The 23,447-nt window shown below is 21.8% G+C and overlaps 1 protein-coding gene across 2 annotated transcripts in view; it reads left to right on the forward strand.

Moving 5' to 3' along the window:
• The window catches only part of LOC129610950 (tyrosine-protein kinase Src42A), a 91,487-nt gene extending 69,759 nt beyond the window's left edge, over nt 1-21,728 (forward strand). Inside the window, exons 3-11 of one of the 2 annotated variants that reach the window (XM_055523793.1) lie at nt 8,175-8,296; nt 9,592-9,676; nt 9,745-9,823; nt 12,670-12,696; nt 18,788-18,956; nt 19,047-19,205; nt 19,950-20,118; nt 20,229-20,395; nt 20,493-21,728. In XM_055523793.1, coding sequence (XP_055379768.1) covers nt 8,175-8,296; nt 9,592-9,676; nt 9,745-9,823; nt 12,670-12,696; nt 18,788-18,956; nt 19,047-19,205; nt 19,950-20,118; nt 20,229-20,395; nt 20,493-20,701 — 1,186 coding nt within the window. In that variant the 3' untranslated portion in view covers nt 20,702-21,728. The remainder of the gene's footprint in view (nt 1-8,174; nt 8,297-9,591; nt 9,677-9,744; nt 9,824-12,669; nt 12,697-18,787; nt 18,957-19,046; nt 19,206-19,949; nt 20,119-20,228; nt 20,396-20,492) is intronic. The other variant, XM_055523794.1, reaches the window with a different exon arrangement.
• Nucleotides 21,729-23,447: the final 1,719 nt, after the last annotated feature.

The following is a 23,447-nucleotide window of genomic DNA, read 5'->3' on the forward strand; positions in this document are numbered from 1 at the left end:
CAAGAAAAAACTAAAAAAAATAATAAAAAAATTGCTTTGCACATAAAATATTTGCCTTGAAATCTGTTATACTACGCGCAAGTGGTGTTTAATTATTAGTATATTTTGACTTGTAAAATGAAATGTTATCAAAATTATTCTGGAATTTTCTTATAAGAAAAAATTTTCTTATTTTTCTTAATTTTGATTTTTCTTTTCTATTACAAAATTTTTGATTTGATTTTAAAGACATTTGCAATTAATTTAAACATTTTGCAATTTTAAATATTTAATTAAAAATAAAACAAGAATTCATGTAATTATACATACAAATACATATTAATTATATACTTAAGACATCGTTGTATAAATATATATAGATGTCCTATGCATTTCTAGTATAAGAGAATGAGGGAATAATAAAAACAATTCAAGTTGTATTTTTCAATAATTGCCTGTTCTTGGATAGTTACTAAGCCTTCTGTAAAAAATTTTTCTTCTTCACATTTTCAATTCTCTTTTCCACCATTTTAAAGGGTTTTTGTTCCTTTTTTATATTGTAATGTTTCAGAGAGAAAATATACTAATCAATTTTAGCATGGATCTTAATAATAAATATTTTCATAATTCTTTACATAGTTATTATTAATGCTATTAGTTCCTGTACATGAAACTATACAAATTATTAAATTGAATTCGAATTAAATTTTAATTTTAAAAGTATATGCTAGGCTTATGGGTTAATGATGTTCTAGTTTAGTATGTTAAGTATTTTGAAAATTAAATTAGATAAGAAAAATTTTAATATAACATTATTTTTTTTACTATGTATATTCTTTAATATTAAGAAATTGCCCCAAAATATATGCAAAATTCGCAATTTGTAATTTGCAAACAAATCAAATTTTGATTTTAATTTATGATACAAATCTTTGTTCTTAACATTCTTTATAGCTTAAATTCTTTATAGCTAATAAATTAATTTCTATAAAAGTTCTATTAGTTTAAATATTAATAGAACCTGAAATAAATATATGGCAAATACGAATTAATGGCAAAGTCATTTAATGTGAAAATGGTATTTGCTGCTCAATGCTAGCTGATTAATATTACATATTTTGTTCAAAGAGTAATGAATCACACTGTTTATTATCAAAATTATGGCGAAATTTTAAAAAGGGGAAAAAATTGCCTACCGTTAGGTGTTTCAGCAATATTTTCATAAAATTTAAGTATTGTACATCTAGATACATATTGTACTCTGATTTATCTAACTCGAAGTTACTTTAATGGTATTTAGCCAATAATATTATTTTGTACATCGAATTAAATTTTCATTCAAATTCTTTCTAAAAAAGTTTTCATCGTCTGAAATTTACAAAAAATTTTAATTAAATTTAATTTGTCAAGAAAGTGTATGCAAAGAAATAAATTATAAGAAAATGCTTATCTTAAACTAGTATGTTTAATTGAATTATAATTAAAATAAAAAAAAATTATATTAGCGTCTATACATAATTAGCTTATGACAAATTCAAATGGAAAGAAGTCAAAAATTTAATTTTATTGCCCTAAATTTCTAATCCTTATAAATTTTTTTTCCACAATTTAATTCACTGTTGATTAGTAATTAATTAATGCTAATAAAATGAATATAGCAAGTGCAAGAATTTAAAACTAGTTGTCAAAAAATAGATTTTATTCACATATATTTTATGAATTTATTATATACATATGTAATACTGAATATATACTTAATGTATTATGTTATGTAAATGAAATTTTATGTGCTAAATACAAAATTCGCCTAAAAAATTGAAAAATTTCCATTTCTATTTTTAATTTCAATGAAAATATAGTAAAATTATTATATAGAGTTACCTAAATAGCTTTTAACATGATTTAAATAAAAATTAAAAATTTAAGAAGAGAAATAGCAAAATAAATAAAAAAAAAAACAATATTCTTCTTCCGAAAATTTTCCATTTTAAAAATGGTGTAATTATTACTCACGAAATTCATAAAATATATATTTAATATATATAGGTATATAAAATTATATTTAAAGTTTTAAGGAAATGGAAAAAAAAAATGGCAATAAATGGAAAAATTTTGGTATTGTAAATTTTTAGCAACGTAACAAAACTGACTAAGTCCAATTCGAATGAAATCAGTGTAGATTGCAATATTTCAATTCTCTGTAATAAAATCTGTTATCTAAAAGTATTTGATTCAATTGAGAACATTTTGAAAAATAAAAAGTATTTTTACTCCTTAAAAATTTTAGCAAATATCAAACTATTTCAAAAATCTATCTTAATTATACCACGTTCTAATTCAGATAGAAATTAAGAGGTTTATTAATTATAATATTAACCTAAATTCGGTAAAATTCGATCTTATCACCATATTATTATTACCTAAATTGTTATCACCATAAAATATATCCAAAAATTTCTTTAAAATCACTCCAGACCTCCAACTCAGCCGTTTGTTTTTATTATTTCAAAAAAAAATTAGGAGCATTTCTCAACTTTGCTTCTTTTAAAAATTTATTGTTCAAATTTAGAATTATAGAAATTTGGACTTAAAACACAAAATATTTGCAAATTAATAATTTTTTTTTTTTTAAGTTTGTATAGAAAAAGTGATTTTCTAATTTTCAATATTCACCTACTATATTATTGTACAAGTGATTGTGAGTCTCGCATCAGTGAATTCAAAACAATTTGTTGGCTTTAAATTTTTTTTTTTTAAATGTATATGTAGATATTACAATAGTTATTTTTGCTATTTTTTTATTCTTTTATAATGGTAATGAAGGTTCAGTAATTTTCCACTAAAAAACATCTTTTTTTAGTTATCATTGTTTTTATTTTCTGTATTTATTTTATGATATTGAAATTTGATATTTTTATAATTGCAATAGCTCTTACAACAACTTCTATCAAATTATATTTATATAAAATTTCTAACACATTTAATGAAAAATATTTGGTTTTTCATAATAAAAAATGAAAAACACACATACACATTAGCACCATAGAATTTGTAAAAAAATTAGAATTAACCCTGGAATGCATATTGTGTTCAAAGAGTTCGAGTAAATATGTTTAAAAATATCAGCACTTTTGAATTGTAAACTAAGTTAAAACTTCCATCACATTAAGTAATAGCAATACATTAAGTTTTAAATTTGAATAGTTACCTTCAAAATAACATAAGAATTTTATGGTTTTAATTTAAATGGTAGCAATTGTTATATGTCTATCAAGCCTAGCTGTTAGAGTTTCTTGCCTAGACATCAGGAGGTCCCTAACTCACGTACAAATCGTTGAAGAAAAAATTTTTCTTTAAAATTTTCGATCTTGAGACTAATTTTATTATGCAACTAATTAATCAGCACTACGATTGGACTTGACATTATCTTTCATTCTTTACTTTAAAGGGAAATTTAAAATATTTCCTAAAATTTTGAAAAAAAAAATAAATTTCACAAAGAGTTAAAATATAAACAATTTTTTTAAATCATATCGCATGTGATCTATATATAAGATTTAGAAAACCACATAATATCATTTTTGTACTCATACATTCTAGGTGTATATAATTTACATTTATGTATGTAATATGTGCATTAATGTAATTTCAAACTTATATAAAAATTTGTTAATAAATTTAGAAAAGTAATTGAGAATTCTTATTAGAGTAACAAATATTAAAGTTATAAAATTAAATATAGTAACGTATTCTTAAAAAACTTAAGGTAATTAAATAATTTTTTTCACATTTTTTTATAATTTTGTTACGAATTTTAATAGAATTTGCAAATGAAATACGCCATCTTAACGTGACTCAATAAAACTTTTGATGCTCAATAGTTTGTCATAATAGTTTATATTTCCAGAAACGAAAGGAAATGTAATTTTATACACGAAAATGTTTAATTTCGATTATCTTTAAAATATAATTTTTTACCAAAGATGTACTCACCTTTGTTGCTACCCCCAATGCATATAAATATTCAAATAATAAATAAATAAAATTGAAAAATAATAATAATAGCTTATAAATTAATTTTCATTACACAATAATTTCTAATTCTAATTTTTAGAAAGTTTTCAAATTTTCCTATACATAGTTTAAGTCATGATTTATTGCATCTTGTTTAAAATTATAGTTTGTTTACTTAATAAGAAATAAATATATGCCGGATCTTTGAAATTCTCTATAATTACAACATACAAAATTGAAATTCTTAAATTGAAATTCGTGATCGTTAATCACTACCTAATTATTATTAATGTAAATAATTCTTTTACCTTATTATTATTATCGATGACACTTTATATACTAACACAATAAACAAAGAATTTTTCTTAGAAAATTTTTTAATAAATTGTATTTTAAATTTGTGATAAAAATGAGAAAAAAAAATTATTTGTAATTCTTTAAAAAAATAATATCAATTTCTAAGAACATATTTGCTTTTTTTTAATTTTTATAATTCAAAAGAGATGATTAATGGCCAAATCGGAGACATAAAATATCTTATTGTTTATTCTAACGAAAATTAGCCTTTAACTCCGGTTGGTTTCTGACATAAAAATTTACAATATTATTAAAATTTTTAAATGTTCAAATTTTTATGATTTGTCTAAAAATCAAAAAATGTTTACAAAAATTTTTAAAAATGTATTATGCAATCCCTATACACATTACATGTATATGTGATTATTTACAAAATTTTAAATTACAAGTGTTGAACTCTTGATATATTGTAGCAAACGTTGAGTTTAAATTGCAACTATAATTAAAATATATTAACGATAATAAGCTATTTAATATGCCTAAAGGCGTATATTTGAGTATTTTATATAAACTTTAATCACAGCTACTTACAAAATAAAAGGTTTTATTTTACTCCTAATAGTCGCATGCAACCTCATCATAATCCAACATGTATACGTTTTGTAATTTGATTTTTGAAAGATTTCTGTCAAGAAACAAATTAAAGAAGAAGTAGAAGTCAGTTATGATTTATTTACTAATTATTCATTCATTCCTTTTAAATATTATGCGATCAATTATAAAATTTTAATTTAAATCATACCATTCACATAGATTCATAAATAATTTAATAATAATCGCAGAATGGTCACTTTATTTCGAGTTCAGCATAACGTAATTTCATCTACTTCACTAGAGAGAAGTTAACAAAATAAACATATTTAAATAAATGCGTATGAATGCTCTTTTATTCTCAAATTTTAAATATTAATTTAATACTATATAATTATATCTATCAGGCTACCAAGCTTAAGAAAGTAATTCAAAATTAATATCCAAATTTGTATGAAAATCAAAGAGGTTGCTGAAAATTATTTTTGTGAAGGAAATTGTCTAATATTTAAAGAAAAATCGCTTAGTAGAGTCCCTAGAAAAACGCATTTAAAAACAAATTAATTGCAAATCTTCACGCATCCGAGCTTTCCTGTCTTCCAAATTTAATATTTTAAAATTAAAAAAAAAATAATACATTTTGGCAATACCGCAACTCAAAATTTAAAAAACTCAATTTACAATTTTTTGTTGTCAATATTTTGTGCCAATAACTTACCGGTGACATATTTCCTCTATTATATTAAAATTGACAGCTTATTTTATATGTCAATCGGAAGAAAAAAAAAATTTTCGTTGTTTATGTTTCAACTCTGGCAACATGAACGAAATTTGTTTATACGAAATTTCTTAAACTTTTACAATTAAAGAGAACAATTTTTTTGCTTCCTTCGCCATTTCTTCAAAACAAGAGAAAAATCATTCTAAAGAAAACGTTTTTGTACTTTTGGACGTGGCAAAATACAGAACCTTATACCTTTTCTTTTTTTTATTATCCTCTCTGTTGTAGCATATGAAATTGAATATTTCTTTTAGTTAAACTACCTTATTGATGTCTTCGGATAACAACTATCTTTACAATCATTTCCTTTTTCAGAATAAGCATTCATGTAAAACAAAACAAAATGTAAAAACCAACTTTGCAAAATTCTTAGCAACTTTGTAAGATCCAATTGAGTTTCTTGAGATTAAAAGATTCTTTATTGATAAAACATTTTACATGGACCATCGAAAACATTAAGAGATTCATAATAATTCTATTATAAAATTTGTACGTTTCCATGTATAGGCAAATTTAAGAAATAATAAGAAAGAAATTGTAGAAAAGCAAAAAAAAAATTTTCTATTCTATTTTTAGAATTTCATAGACACTCTATGAACATGTGTGGAAAATAACTTTTTTCTTAATAAATATGGTATTTAAAATATGCATAGAATTTCAGTAAAGTATTTTCACATTCTTGTCTATATTAATTAATTTTATAGTAAGAACTGAGAAGACGACAGTATGATTAAAATTTTAATTATAGTTTGTAAAAAAGGATTTTTTTTGTAGAGGAAGAAAATATTAATTCGAAATTTTCCAATATTTATTGGAATTTATTTTGAAATAAAATTATAAATTGCACTTTGCTCATATATTGGCAAATGATGTAGGCTTAAAATGATACAGTTTTATACTTAAACTGCAAATATTTTTATTTACCTTAGTGGTTATATTAACCAAATTTTATATGACATAAGCAGTAATTTATCATGAACATTTTATGATCATGCGATCAAAATTAAAGTATCTTAAATCTAAAATTATTGTATCATTACTTAAGTAAGTGAAAAAAAATAACTGTGGTTTCTCTGTGTTTTATTAACGTAAAAAGAATAATCTTTTTCTAAAAATATTTTTATTTTTATATTTACAAAATATTTTTATACGAATATGAATTTCTTTCCGCTTTTATCCACGTTTTTTTAATTGAACGTAACTGAGTTACAAAAAAACGATCAGTTTAGTAGCGTGTAACTATATAGCGTGTTTTTAACAAGAGATATGAAATTAATTTAATTTCTGTAATTACATATCAAATTATATGAACTTGTTATATAAGAAAAAATATTAATAAATTACAAAAAAAAAATGTATTTTTCACTCTCATACATTTATATTTTTCATAATTAATCAAATAGTCCACAATAACTTCTTTAAAATTCTAAAATAAGAAATTTAATGTTTAATAATAGTACAATTATGAATTGAAATAACATTCACATTTTCACTAATAGATAATTGTTATACATATTTGTTTCAACACAACCTTATCAAATATAATAAAGACAGTATACCTCGAATATATCTTTCTAAATAAAACTTCCCAGTCATATCTCCTCGCATTACCTTACGACCAACTCTAAAAATTAGAAAATTGAAATGGAACTATAATATAAAAAACACACTATAATTTAAAATCAATTTAACATACTGCGTTTTAACAAATATTGTTTAAATGATTGACCGTAAAATGGCAGCCTTGCTACTTGTTGGTCTCCTTAACTTTTCATTAAAACATATTAACAATATTTTTCCAGAATCTACTCCGATATTAAAATTAATCAACTTATTCATGCATGTAAACACTTTATATGTATACTGGTACTTAAATACCTTACATACCTAAATATATATATATAAATAATATTAACCATAAGTATTTACAAAAAAAAAAAGCAAAAATTTTTGCAAATTTTTTTAAATTTCTATTATTTTGATTGTCAACATTTGCCAATTATCGTAACTTTTCTCTTATTCGCGATTCAATTCCATTATCTTGTCTTCATTTATTTCCAATTGTGTGTATTTGGCGCATTCATACTTATTATTTTTTATTTATTTTTTCTCTTTTTTTTTAATATTATTTGCATTTTCTATAATACGAGTACAATAAATATTTCATTTATGTACAAAATCTGCTATGTATAAATATGTATAACAATTGAATTGCGATCGTAATTATGTTTAACACATAACAAATTTTTGTCAAAAAAAAGAAAGGCAAGCAAAGAAAGACAAAAAGTCAAAAATAATTGCGTAATATTTAAAAAAAAAAAAATTAATTTTAATACCCAATAGAATTAAAACTGGTATTTCGATTTTTTTCGTCTTTCCTCCGTTTATGTAAAATTTAAATTAAAGCATTCATATTTTCCATTTTTAAAATTTAAGCACACAAAAAAAAATTATATTTTAATTAAAGATTTTTTTATTTATGCACATTTTCCCTCCTTTAATTTAATTTCAGATGGTATTTCCGTAAAATAAAACGTATTGAGGCTGAAAAGAAATTATTACTTCCAGAAAATGAGCATGGTGCATTTTTAATTCGAGATTCTGAATCAAGACACAATGATTACTCATTATCAGGTATGTTATACGAAAATTTGTTATTGTTGTATTTGCCAAATTTACAAAATCAAATTATATAATTATTATACTCTACTACAAAGAATTAATTGAGGTTAAATACCCTACAGAACTATGAAATTTGACCAATATATTACATTGATACAGACTGTACATCTCAAGTTACACATTTTCTAATCTTATTTACATTTTCGCCCCGAAATTACGGGCAAAATTTTGATAGAATTTCAAATTTTTTTTAAATTTATGTAATATTCAAAATTTTTTCAGCTTAGAAATTTCAATTAAATTTTTCTTGAAAAATTTTTTAAACATTTTCATTGGTATTCTCCAAATAATTTTTTTTTTGCATATGTAATCAATAATTTTAAATAATTTATCATTAAAATATTAAACATGGGGTTTTTAAAAGAATAATTCTAATAATTGATTTGTTCACAGGGATGTACATTGGTGTACAAATATTTTATATTATGTTAACTGCAAGTTTCTTCCTTTATTTAATTTAAAATAAAAAGCATTCTTCCTTTATTTAATTTAAAATAAAAACAATTAACATAGCGTTCCATTTAAGGGCGTATGTATAATAAATCGTATAACAAAATTCGTGCATAACACCCATACCATTTTGTACAAAACTTTAGTTGGAAATATTAGTTATGCACATGGATTAAAATTTTTAAATAGGGTAGCGTGATTTACAAAGCAAAGTAATCGAATGCGTCTAGGCAATCAAAAAAAAAAATTTAAAAAAAAATTTTTTTTTTTGGAGTTTTAAAACAAGTACTTATACAAAATTGTTGGTTTTGGCTTATAATATTTCCCGAGTTGTCAGTAAAAATGTTTTAAGAAATTCCAACTTTGAGGCCTCGTAATTAAAAAAAAACAGGCCCAAAGGTCAAAGTTTCACAAGGTTTGTTTTTATTCATCTGAACGCATTTTATCATCCTATTTCTGGAATATCATCGAGTCTTGGAGACCCTGTGTAGAAAGTAAATGTTGAATTATCAATATATCAAATTTAAAAGTTAATTTTTAACCTTTATGTAAGAGGATTTTCATACTCAGAGCTCTACATTCTATAAACTTACACATACATAGGGCATTTTTACATAGAGTTACAATATGAATTCTATTCACAAACTACATTTCCATTTACTCTGAAACCTAATAAATTAAGAAATTTTGTTTCAAGACAAACATACATACATTAAAATTTACGATCAATTATTTGATTGTATATATGTGTGTACTTATTTAAAAATTTTTATTTATTTTTCTATTTTAATTTTTAGTTCGTGACGGTGATACTGTTAAACATTATCGTATCCGCCAATTGGACGAAGGAGGTTTTTTCATTGCAAGAAGAACAACTTTCAGGTAATTTTTTTCATTTTATTTTATTTTATTTCAATTTTTTTTTATTAAATATAAAATTTACGTTCCAGAACTTTACAAGAACTCGTTGAACATTATTCAAAAGATTCGGATGGATTATGTGTTAACTTATGTAAACCATGTGTTCAGGTAAATAATTTTAGTTGAATGAAAACTTTAAAAATATATTTTCTATGTATGTATGTTTATTTGATTTGTTTATATATATACTAACATAATATATAACTCAAAAATATTGAATGATTAAAATATTTAAATATATTAAATTTTAATATACGCGTGTATATACTTACATATTACAATAACGGATTTAAAATACCGTAATTTAACGTATTTTTACGTATAGCGGTTTTTTTTTATTTTCATATTGTTTATTTTTTTTTTAACATAATTAAAAATAATTGCCGTTATTTATTTCCTCACAATATATATATTTACGATATTATTAAAAATTAACCTTTTACAGGAACATGAACATTTTCGAAAAATATTTTAAAGTAAAAAAAAAAATAAAAAGAAAAAATGAGGAACAAAATATATACTAACATTACATTCACATTTACATAAATATTTTACATTTAAAACATGTTTTTGTTTGTTTTTTATTTTTTCATAAATTGCTTAAAAATCCAATGCTTACGAATATTTTTATGAGCCTGTAAATGGTTGTAAAACAAAAAAAATGCGTTATTGAAAAAAAAAATGGAATTGAATTTAATAAAAAATTAATTTAACAGTTATTCAAAGTGGTAAAAAACCCATAATAGATTTTAAAACCATAAAGTTTTTCATTTTTCTTAATTTGGTTTGTTTTTGTTTTTTTTGTTTTTATATAATATTATTCTATTATAATTTTTCTATTATATATAAAAAAATTTATTTCAATGTCAAGAATTAAAGGATCCTATTTATAAGAATAATTTTGAAGTAAGGAAATTGTTTTTTTTCTAAATTGAATAAACATGTATAGAGATTTAAAATTACGAGAGAGTTACGAAGTTCGAGGTTAAATTGAAATTTAATAATTTAAAATTCAATTTATATACAAATTTATTTTATTATTCTTAAAATTTTTTGTTAGTCTGCTAGGAAACATTGGGTTAATTTATATTGTAAAATTTAGGAGTTATTCGTGCAAATAATTAAATATTTTTTAATGAAATTATAATAAAGTTTTTTTATAATTAGAATCATGGTATTATAGGATTTATTCTGAGAAGTACTATTATAAGGGTGAAATAATATTAATCGTATAGCAGTAGATCTGTTAAGTAGCAAAAATTTTTCTTAGTAAAATCTGAATAAAAACACTAGAAAAAAACACAAAATTGGATCAAGCCAATGGTTTGTAATGTAGCACTTTTCCCTTCAACTACATTACTTTCATTTACATACGAAAATATTTCAAAGATTGCACTTCGGAATTTAATGAACCGTAAACGGGAGGGAAGTTTGATAAATTTTCTCTTATTTTCCCAAAATATCGATTGAATCGAGTATAAATTTTTGAAAAAGCTATGAAATTTCCGCTTTCTATCTCTAAGGGTGTAGAAGTTATAAAAAAAGCATGCCCAGGGTCAGATGCACAGAGTGAAATTAATGAGAAAATGATGTTCTGTATATTTACATTGTTTTCTTAATATCATATATTATGTATATCGGAACAATTGCATACTTTTAGGTTCAGAACAATATTAGAAAACAAATTGATTGAGTGGTACGGTTAGTTTTTATGCCATTTAATGATAATTTCAATTAAGAGGATTTATAATACACTATGTAAAATATTAGTAATTTCGAACAAAAATAAACTTGTAAGGTTCAAATAAAAAGATATTAATAACAATTGCTTGCGAGGGAAGTTTTGCCGAAATACAAAACTTTTAAATAAGAAGGTACTTGTGATTATTTTTCTCAGAATAATCTCATACGTGAGGTAATCTCATACGTGAGGTAATCTTAATGAATGGTTAAGTTATTTTTTAAGACGCAATTATATAACAATGCAAAAAATATATATGTATATTTGAAAGGTTTAAATATAAGAAAAAGATTAGAACAGTTAAATATAAATAAATTTGTACCTACATTTGCGAAATTAATTCACATATATAATATGCAGTTTTTGGAAGATAAAGCATATTAAGTTTCCTGCATATTAAAAATTCTGCAAATTTTTCAGTTTCAATTTAAATATTTATTATTCTTAATTATAAAAAATATTATTTAAAAATTATTAATTAATACAATCCTACCTAATCTTTATACCACAATTTAATTATGATTTAAATTGTGTTCTAGTTCAATAGTTTATTAAACGGTTTTTTAGGCATAATTACTACCACCATAATTGAATTTGAAATATTATCAAAATTTTTAAGTCCACGTGTATACTTACAACATTTTTCAGAAAAAATAAATAATTTTTTTTATTTACTTGTTTAGCAGTATTCAAGTCTTTATATTACCCCTAACCATGAGACCGGCGAGTTAAAATTATTTTAAAATACATATTTCGAATAATTTGACGACCACTTGTAACTCCTTAGCAACCTGCGATCTAAAAGTACTCATTAACAATTGATTTAGGTAAAGCTTTTCTTTTTTCCAGCAGCGTCTTTTTGAATAATCTCATTTTAGTTTTTGTTATAAACATTGTGAAAGTTTCCGAATCACATCACAAAATACAAATTTTTTTTTAACAATTTGGAAGTTAGCCATATTGTTTTTCTTTGTTTTTATATCACCGAATCATCATTTTAATTCATTAAAAATAATTGATATTCAAAAATATTTTGAACAACTGTTAATTTGCTAATATTTTTAATAATAATTTTATTAAAACCAAATAAAATTTTTTTTTATGAAACAAAAAACAAAATAAAAGAAAATAAATTTTTTTATTAAAAAAAAAAACTTTTATTTTTCTTTTTCAACTTGTTTTTTCTTTTATATTTTTTGCATTTTTATGTTAGGCTAACCAGTTTGCAGGTCTTTTTGAGGTAGGAAACAAAATTTTTTTACAAAAAAAAAAATAATTTAAAAAAAAAACAGAAAGAGCAAAAATTGTTTCACAAAAAAATTTTTTCACCTTTTCTAGCAAATTATTATTTTCATTTCATTTGTTTCTTTTTCATTTTTCTTTTTCAATAATAATAAAAAAAAATTTTTTAATTATTTAATTTAAAAAAATAAAAAAATCAAGTTTTTCTTTTCTTTTTTAAGAATTCTACACACGATTAAAATAATCAATGACAATTGATATGCGAGAACTTCAAATTTTAAATTAAAAATCGAATAAAGATTTGAATATTAATCAATTATAGTCTAAAACTAGAAAAAAAAAAAACAATTTAATTGCAAACATTTTCTTTTTTTTTCGGAAATACTCATAAAATTTTTTCAATTACTTCCGATTTCTTAATATTTTTATAAATAGACACATATACATAAGTATGCGAATATTTTAATTATTTAATTCGAATCCAAAATATCTTTATTAAAAATTTATTAGAGGATAAAGAAAAAAACATACTTATAGCAATGAGATTAAATTGAAAAATTAAACAAAAGTTAAGCAAGCAAATTGTTTTTAAAAAATGCTAAAATTTAAAAAATTTAGATTGTTATTCATTGTAGAGTGTATAATAATTTTTAGTTCAATATAAAATGTAGGGTAACTCTATAAATTGTATGCATGTACTTTAACAGGTAAAAAGGTACCACTTTCAAACACTTAAAATTGCATATATTTTGGGGCAGTTAATTAATTCCAATTGTTACCCCATATAATTTATATTCTATTTTTACAGCCTGATTATGTATCTCATCTTTCTAGTCATCTCTTTTATACATTTTCAAATCAGAACTGGATTTATCATTTTTACTATTGGATGACTCAATTTTTCAAATAAATTTTCTCATTTTTTAACAAACTAAGTAAAAAAACAAAATACGGAATACGAAACAGTTCTTCTAATACTTGAAAAATATGTTATACAAATACAATAATACAAATATATGTTTTACAAATTTGTATAACATATTTTATTCTCATTTTCTTTCGGTTATCCGGTTAATTAAAAGGTGATATGTCCTAAAATAATTTCCAAAATAAATTTTCTCTTACTAATTTCAAATTAGCTTATAAAAACAAATTTATTTTTAAATTTGAAAAATTTTTGTTATACTATTTCAATTATTGACAGTCGGGAAAAAAATGTACAATTGTGTAAAGCCAAAATTTGATATTTTCAATACTTATAATTTTTAAAATTATAGAAAAAAAAGGAGAAGTGAAAACTATAATTTAATGAAAATCAAACGAATTCTCTTCTAATTTCTTTTAATAAAATCGATTTTGAAATTTTTATGGCTTTAAAATTGCTTAAAAGATTTGTATTATCTAGCTATCACTAAAATATTCCACCAAATATTTTAATTTAAAAATATATAGTGAAAATTTTAAAGCACTTTTTAATACCGGTGCTTTAAAATTTTTAATTTTTGTTGCATAAAAAATAAGTTAACTGTTTCGAAACATACCCTTTTGGCTTTTTTTAAAGTAATTATATAATTAATTGGCAACAAATGAAACAATTGAATTGTGAGCGCCATTTTAAAAAATATAATTCCACTTGTTGATTTTATCACAAATGTCAAATTAAAATTTATTTATAAATTATTCATATTTCAATATAGAAACACGAATTTTGTTATCGTGATTTCAATTTCTTAGTTTATTAGATTATTTTTCTAAAATTAGACAAGTACTCAGAGTTTTAATTAAATTTCTGATATTATTCCAATTTAAATTTAACAAACATTTTTTGTTCCACATTTTTTTTTTACAATTTAATTCATTTTTATTACTTATGTATTTGGTTTAACTATGAATGTATTTATTATGTAAGCTTTGCAAAGAATATTTGCATAATAATATTTTATATTTCAATGCCGCTTTCAAAAGTACAAATGTATGTATAACTTCTTGAAATTCCATTATAAAGTCAGCATTCTACAACATTTTTATAACAGTATAACAAAGATTATTAAAAAAAAAAACAGATTGTCATTGGTCTGTTAAAAGTGTGTAGAAAAATTTTTGCAAAAAAAAAAATAATGTTTGCTTTATTTATAGTGTTACTGCTAGTTACTTCTTATTATTTAATAAAATCTTTATTTATTTCAATATTATGCGAATACATAGAGAACAGACACTTAATTTTTTTTTGTTTCTTTTAATTGATACCAAATGAATAATTATTTCTTTGTTAAAATCATAATATTTGAAGTAACAATTTTGAAGTTGGGAAAAGAAAATAGAAAAATATCAAAGAATATACAGTGTTAGTTAAAAATCTTACGACATTTTGCAAATTGAACTCTTCTAAAATTTTAAATGTTCTAAATAAATTCTGGTACAAATGGATGGTTTGCTGGTATATTACTCCGTTTGGGTTTAAAGGAAGAAAAAAATCTGTTAACTGATTATTTGCTTTGTCGTATATTTTCCTACCGAACAACATAAATTATAAGCAACTATTGGCATTTTCACTGCTTTGGAAATAGAAAAGTTTTGAAATTGCAAATGGGTTTAGGTTATTTTCAAAATAAACCATCCAAATACATTTAACGTATTCAAAAGTAAGTTCATTCTATTCTATTAAATGATAAAAATCTTAACAATTACCAGCTTAACTATTACTTCCTTCAATAATATTGCAGTAGAATTTGAATACAAATAAGTTAAATCGATCCTTTCATTTGATAGGTATCATTTAAGGGTATATAACACCCTACTTTCCAATTTCTATATAGCAGGATTTCTATATAAAACAGTTTTCTATTTACCGATTAGTCTCAAACTTAACCATTCCGGAATCCGGAATAATTTTGAGTCTTATATTTCTTGAATTTAATAATTTTCATATTAATAAAAATGGCAAGCTGTTTTTGAAATAAAGGAAAACGTAAAGAACTACTGCTAGAAGAAAAAATGCTTTGAAGCAACTATAAGCAGTAATTGCTATAGCTAAATAGGTAACTTACTGTATGTACATAATATTTTCTTTTTTTACATGTCACTTTTTTTTGCTGTGTTAAGCTTTAATATACCATTTTTATGCAAGACAAAAAAATAACAATGAAATATTTTCATATAGCAAATCCATAACATTTATGATTAGGGTTGCCGTTTTTGAATATTTTTTCTGAAATTGGATAATTTTTTTTTTGCTTGGAAGATTAGGAACAATCTTTCTTAATTTAGATTTTTTTGTAGTAAAATTTTTGTCTCTGTCATTTAATTCTTTTTCTAGGAGGTATATTTATTTTGGATACTAGATACCTATAAATACTTTATAAATGTATGTACATATATATCTAGTTCACAATAGGCATATAGGATAAAAGTGTTCATTCTGTTTACTGACGCTTAAATTGTCAAATATTTTATATGTCATCGACTCATTATGTTTATTCTCATAAGTCGTATATGCTGTTAATGTAAATTTTATGTTTATAAAATTGGATGCAGCAAATTTTCTGCGTTTCATTGTAGGTAATATGAAAACTTTAACTTCTTGTAAAATCGATTTTTTTCTTTGAAGCAATTTAAAAAATTTTATATATAAGTGGCAACCCTGATTATCTGTCATTAAATAATATATATTTAAGAAGTAATATTATTTGTTTTTTTTTTTAATTGTAAATTTTAATTTTTAAAATTTTTTCAGATTAAAAAATTTTAAAAAATATTACAGTTATTTCAATAGGGTTAACGTCAGTAATATATGTATGTATGTACTCGTATATTTGTAGCTGATGAAAATGTCATTATAATGCAAAAATATTTTGTTCCAAAACTCAAAACAAAAATGTAATTTTTTTACATTTTGTGTCAAATTCACAAAACTATGAAAAAAAAGGAAAACATAAATATATGCATAGAAGCATTTTACACTTTAACTTTTCAGTCCATGGTTCTTTGTATTTAATTGTAATTTTACTTTTATTCGCTTTATAAACTACATAAGAATTTGACATTTTTAAGAACGATATTTTATAATAAAATTTAATTCGAGTCAATTTTAACAACATTCGAGTCAATAAGCTAAAATTAAATACACCACACTTATTAAGCAACAATATTGCTAGAAAACAAACATTATTTAAAATGGCCACCAATGTCAAAAAACGTTCTGCAAATATCAAATTAATAATAATTCTAAATAAAATTTTAATATTATATTAATTATACTAAATTTAAAAATTATATTAACATGAAACATGAAAGTTATTGATATTATAAAATGTGAAAGTTATTTGATATAACAATATGGTTATCTAATTAACCTAGTAACAAATTATGGCTTCAAAAATAGTTAAATTTATTAGTAAAAATTATTTTATTAATAAATTTAACTATTACTCGTAATATTTATTTAAAAACTTTGATTTTTTAGTCATAAAGGTAAAATTAAAATTAAATACAAACTTGAATTGAAATTTACACCCTTATTGTGAATCTCACTCGTAGAATTCTACGAATTTCAAACTAAGTTACACACGTAAACTTTTGAGTAATTATAAATCTCACTTGTAAGGATTGTGAATCTGCAACGGCCACATTATTTTTCCGAGTGTCAAAATCGTTATTTTATTACAGCTGCCAAGTGACAACATTTGGATTTTTCAACATAGTAGATATTTAAAAAAGTAATACACATTTCAAAAAAACAGTAGGAATTAAAAGTTAAATTGAAATTTTATTTTTTTTTTCGATTTTGACAAAATCGTACAACTTTTATTTGAAGATTCCGAACAAACCCAAACAACCAAAAAAAAAACTTAATTAAAATGAACTCGTTTTCCTTCAAAAATATTTTTATATAACAAACATATGTACGTTAGATAAAATAAATTCCACTAAATACTTGCATTTTCCTCTTTACATAAAAAAAACATTTAACAAATAAAAAAACCTAAAAAAATTAACCTGCCACTCTTGAATACTGGCTTTCTACATTTGAAAATTTCATAAGTAGAATTTTGACACTTATTTTCATTACGAGTGTGATTCATAATTACACCATTACGAATTTCGTAATACATTTCTACTACTTGGGAATTCACAATATAAAATTCGTAATTTCTCCGAATTTCAGTGCTACGAGTAAGATTTACAATAAGAGTGTTAATGTTTCTATATGTGAAATTTCAATATTTTTTTATTTTAATTTCATTAACAAATGTAAGTTGCACCTAAGATGTTATTAATTTTTTTAAATGATTATATAGTGTTGTGATCAAATTGTGTTATACTCGTAAGGTGCCATAGCGGCAAGTGTTGATGTGTTGATAATACCAATAGAAATCTGCAATTAGTCAAAGAAAAGTTCTTTTCCCTGTACTATTTTGAACATTATGGCAACACTTTAATGACTTTTCATTTTTCAGAATTAGTCTTTCTAGAGAAAAAGAGAAAATTATTACACTAGTCCCATAATTTTGTTGTCCAATTAGATAGTTAACAAGATCTCCTACTTAACACGAAATCAATTGCACAAAACTATTTATAAAATTTGTAAATTATAATTTATAAAATAAGAAATTAATTTTTTATTTAAAACATTTTTATTTTTAAAGAACTTTTTTTTATTGTTTTTTTCATATTTCCATTACAAGAAATTCCGTTGTTTCTTTGATTTTCTTTTTATCTTAGAAATTTTTGTGATTAAGAAATTATTTTATTTTCACTTTATTATTTTCACACAACTTTGTGGTGTTTCAAAATAAAATAATTAAATTAAAAAAAAAAAAAATTAAAATTATGTACCTATAATTTTTTTTTCTATCGTGTCATATTTTTAATAAGAGCTTAAAATTTTTGTATACTAGTGCATAAATTTATTTTTTAGATTTAAACTTAAAAAAAGAATTAATTTTTAAGTATGATATTAATATATATATATATAAATTATGTATGTATTTAAATGTAGCTTATATAATAAAATGTTTGAAAAAATTCAATTAGAATTTAATACAAAATTTACTATTTAATTTTTACTATTCAATTTTTTTTTCAATTAGATTGAAAAACCAGTTACTGAAGGTTTATCACACCGTACACGTGATCAATGGGAAATTGACAGAAATTCATTAAAATTTGTACGAAAATTGGGATCGGGACAATTTGGTGAAGTATGGGAAGGATTATGGAATAATACGACTCCAGTTGCAATTAAAACATTAAAATCAGGTAAATTGGATTAAAAAAAAAAATTATTTTTTTGTTTTTCTTTTTACGTAATGATTGAAAATTTATAAATTTATAAATTTGTTTTTTTAGGAACAATGGATCCAAAAGATTTCTTGGCTGAAGCTCAAATTATGAAAAAATTACGACATATAAAATTAATTCAATTGTATGCAGTATGTACCATTGAAGAGCCAATATACATTATTACAGAATTAATGAAGCATGGATCTCTCTTGGAATATCTACAGGGTAATTAATTTTTTTTTTATGTAGACTTAACATTTTCATAACGAATGGATTAATTGAATTCACATTGTAAACTATCTAAGTCCTCGAGATACGACATTTTTTAATACGACATAAATTTGGACCAGTTTCAATCGGCTTGCGACATTGTTCCTGACATTAAAAATTAAAAAAAAAATTGTTTTTTTGACAGATTTTACTGTTTTTTTAAACCGAATTTAGTTATAAGACAAGACTAAAGCACATATTTCAATAATGAACTCTTTCTTGTTAAAAATACTAGTCAGTAGTTAAAAATATGAATTGGAGTGATATATCAACTTAATCAGATTTTATTTTATTTATTTTTGTCACAAAATTGAATTTCGTTATTATATTTTGCTGTTTTTTTATATTTTGTTGTTTGTTTATATTCTGTTAACTTTTTTTAACAGCTTTATTTGTTTCCAAAATTTTTTTATTCCTTAAACGACAGTTCGAGGTACGACATAAGTTTCTGGAACCAAAAATGTCGTATCTCGAGAACTTAGTACATGAAAATATGTATACAAAATTTATTTTTCCTTAACTCTTGAACTTGCTATGTAACTCAAAAATAACAGGCTTATATTCAAATATATTGTGATTATATTTAAAATTAAATTTCTATTAACTTTAATAACTTTTTCAACTCATTTTCCAATTCAATTTTTTTAAAATTTAAAAATTCATTTTTACCTTTGCGCTAACCTGAATATTATATTTTAGGTAAAGGCAGAAATCTCAAAATGCCAGTATTAATAGATATGGCTGCTCAAATAGCCGCTGGTATGGCTTATTTAGAATCCCAAAATTATATACATCGTGACTTGGCTGCAAGAAATGTATTGGTCGCTGATAATAATATTGTTAAGATAGCAGACTTTGGTTTGGCAAGGTAATAAAATTCTATATTTAAAACAAAATCTTGAAAAAATTTACAAAATTTAGTAATTAAGAACTTAAAATTTTCTTTTGTTTGCATAATATTTATTTTAATATTTACAGACTTATAAAAGAAGATGAATATGAAGCACGAGTTGGAGCGCGATTCCCAATAAAATGGACTGCACCAGAAGCAGCCAATTATAGTAAATTTTCAATTAAATCAGACGTATGGAGTTTTGGTATTCTCTTAACTGAGTTAGTAACATATGGACGTATTCCATATCCAGGTAAAAATTAAAATATTCAAAATTTTTTCATTTGCATATTATATTTTTTTTTTTTTTGTAATTGGTTTTAATTAAAATTTTTACTATTTTTTTTTAGGAATGACAAATGCTGAAGTATTAACACAAGTTGAACATGGTTATCGTATGCAATGTCCTGCTAATTGTGAACCAAGATTATATGAAATAATGTTAGAATGCTGGCATAAAGATCCTATGAGAAGACCAACATTTGAAACATTGCAATGGAAATTAGAAGATTTCTATACATTGGACCAAAGCGATTATAAAGAGGCACAACCTTTCTGATAAATGGCGATATTGTTTTAAGAGAGAAAAAAAAAGAAATATAAAAAAAAGAAAAATTTAAAAAAAATTTATATTACACATTTTTTTTATATATATATATGTATAAATATATATATAAAATGAGAAATTATTATTATTATTATAATTATTATTATCGTCTGATAAATAATAGATTTAAGAAAAGCATGGGTATACATATAATTATATATACATAAAACATTTATTAAGGACTTAGTTGACTTTTTTTTTTAGTAAAAATAAAAAAAAAAAAAAACAGAAAAAAAATTGGAATAAACAATTGAGATTCTATTTAATTTTTACATCAAAACTTTATTATAGACCCTGCATCATAATTTAAATGCAGGAAATAAATTCAAAATCACTTCGAAAAGAAACTTCATTCATTATAGTATCATAGAAAAATATAATATTACAATATTATAACGAACCGGGACATAAACTCATTTTCAATAAATTAAATCAATATCTTCGAAGTGATTATAATTTTGCATTCACTTACTTTGACTATGACAAGAATAAATAATAATGATGATGATTGCCAAAACACTTTATATATTATTATTTTATAACTTTTTTTGCACAAATAAAACCGAAATAAGAAACAAAAACTCGCTAAATATTTAATCATCATAATCATTTTTTATACAATTAAAAACAAAAAACGTGTTTGGTCGACTTATTCTGATTTTAATCAAAATACAAACTTATAAAATTGTTTGAAATTAAATCACAGTTTGATGTTACCAATTAATAATAATTACAAAAGAAAATAGAACAACAATTCATTAAATTAATTTCTTTTGTTTTATTAAAAGAATTCATTTAATAATTAATAAACAAATTAAAATTATAAAATAAGAAGCAAATTTAAATTTAATGAAATCTTTTGGATTAAAGAAAAAAAAATTGTTTCGAAACGAAATAAAAAATTTTTTATTTTAATTTCTTTTCAATTTGTTCATTTTATTAAATTACTTATGCATTTTAGAAATTGAAAACAAACAAAAATCTTTTAACAAAACACAACATTTTATACATAATATTTATTATCTTTTAATAAAAAAAAAAAACATACGTACCCGAGACATATTACAAATTACATGTTTTTATATACATATATACATATATATTTACTATATATATATAGATATATATAAACTTGAATTACATATATATATATATATATATATATATATATATAATATTGACTTCAAATATAAAATATTTTAATGTGATTTCAATTTAGTCCATGATTACAAAACAAAAATATTAAAAAAAAACAAATATATTAAAATATATAAAAAAAAATTAATTTCAATTTCTACTTTTTTTTTCAAATAGAGAGTACATTTAAAATGGAAAATTAAATAAAAAAATTAAAATTCCAATAATTGTTCTTTTATAAAGACTTAAGAAAATAAGAAAATCTTTACATTTCTCAAACAAAAATTAAAAAAAAAAAAAGAATAAATAAACCTAGATGGTATATAAAAAGCATGTACATACTTATACAGTTATCTATATATATATTACATAATAATTATATAAAAAAAAATATATATTTTTTTTCTTCTCACTTTTAACAGAAATATTATTTTTTTCAGTTTGAAAAAAAAAAAAAAAACAAACATTTTATTTACACAAAAAATTAAAAAATAAATTCTTTGTTGTTTTATTAAACAGAAAATACACTGAATATTTGAATATAATAATTAATATGAAGAAATCCATAATATTTTTGTATATTTGTATTTTTTTTGCGACATTTCATTTTGTGTTTCTGACAAAGATTATTAAATGTAAAAAAATTTTTTGTTCAAACTACAATATTTTCTAGCAATTAAAAATTTTTTTTAATCTTTCAGAAAATATGTAAATTTATCTTTTAATCTTTTAACAATTTTATGGAGTTTTTGTAATTTTTCATTTTAATGTAATTTAATAATTTATAAATTATAGAATTCAATTATATTTTTCAAAAAGCATTACTATTATTTATCTTTTAAAAATAAATGGAAATTATTAATTACCAAATTACTTCTAATTTTTAAAAGATCAGTTCATAAAATTCAATTGTTAAAAGAAATTAAATACATAATTTGTTTTTAGAAAAAAATTTATTTAATATTTTTTAATTCACTTTTTAATGTTTAATATAAATTACAATACTGAAGATTTTCGATGATTCATACATACACTGAAAGTTCTAAATTAAATCTTAAAAGTTTTTTCACATAGACTTACAAATCTACAGAAACTGAATTATTTTTCTTGTGCAGATTTCTAACATATTCGATTAATTTTTAAACATCCAACATTTTTCTATTATGCTTTTATTCTAATTATAATAAAAAAAGTTAAAAATTCTTTCAATACCTTAATCACACAATTGTCATTTTCGAACATGCTATTTTGGAAAATTTTGCAATTTTGAGTTACCTAATATGCTTTGTATTAAGATTTAAATTAGAACTAAATTATTGAAAATCCCCAATTTAAAAATCAATGATTTTCTAATCATATTTTCAGTAATGATAAAAATCAATGCATTTTTTTTTTCTTAATTAATAAAATCAAAACAAAATTATGCAAATTGTTACAATTTATAATTATAATTAAATTTGAACATTTTATTAACTTTTTAAATTGATATTAAAAAATTTCAAATATTACAAACCCCCAATTAAAAACTTTATAAAAATAATTATTAAAGGATGAACTTAAA

The sequence above is a fragment of the Condylostylus longicornis genome, unplaced genomic scaffold (genome assembly GCF_029603195.1).
Source record: "Condylostylus longicornis isolate FDR11 unplaced genomic scaffold, ASM2960319v2 ptg000048l, whole genome shotgun sequence".
In the NCBI taxonomy this organism is placed as follows: domain Eukaryota; kingdom Metazoa; phylum Arthropoda; class Insecta; order Diptera; family Dolichopodidae; genus Condylostylus; species Condylostylus longicornis.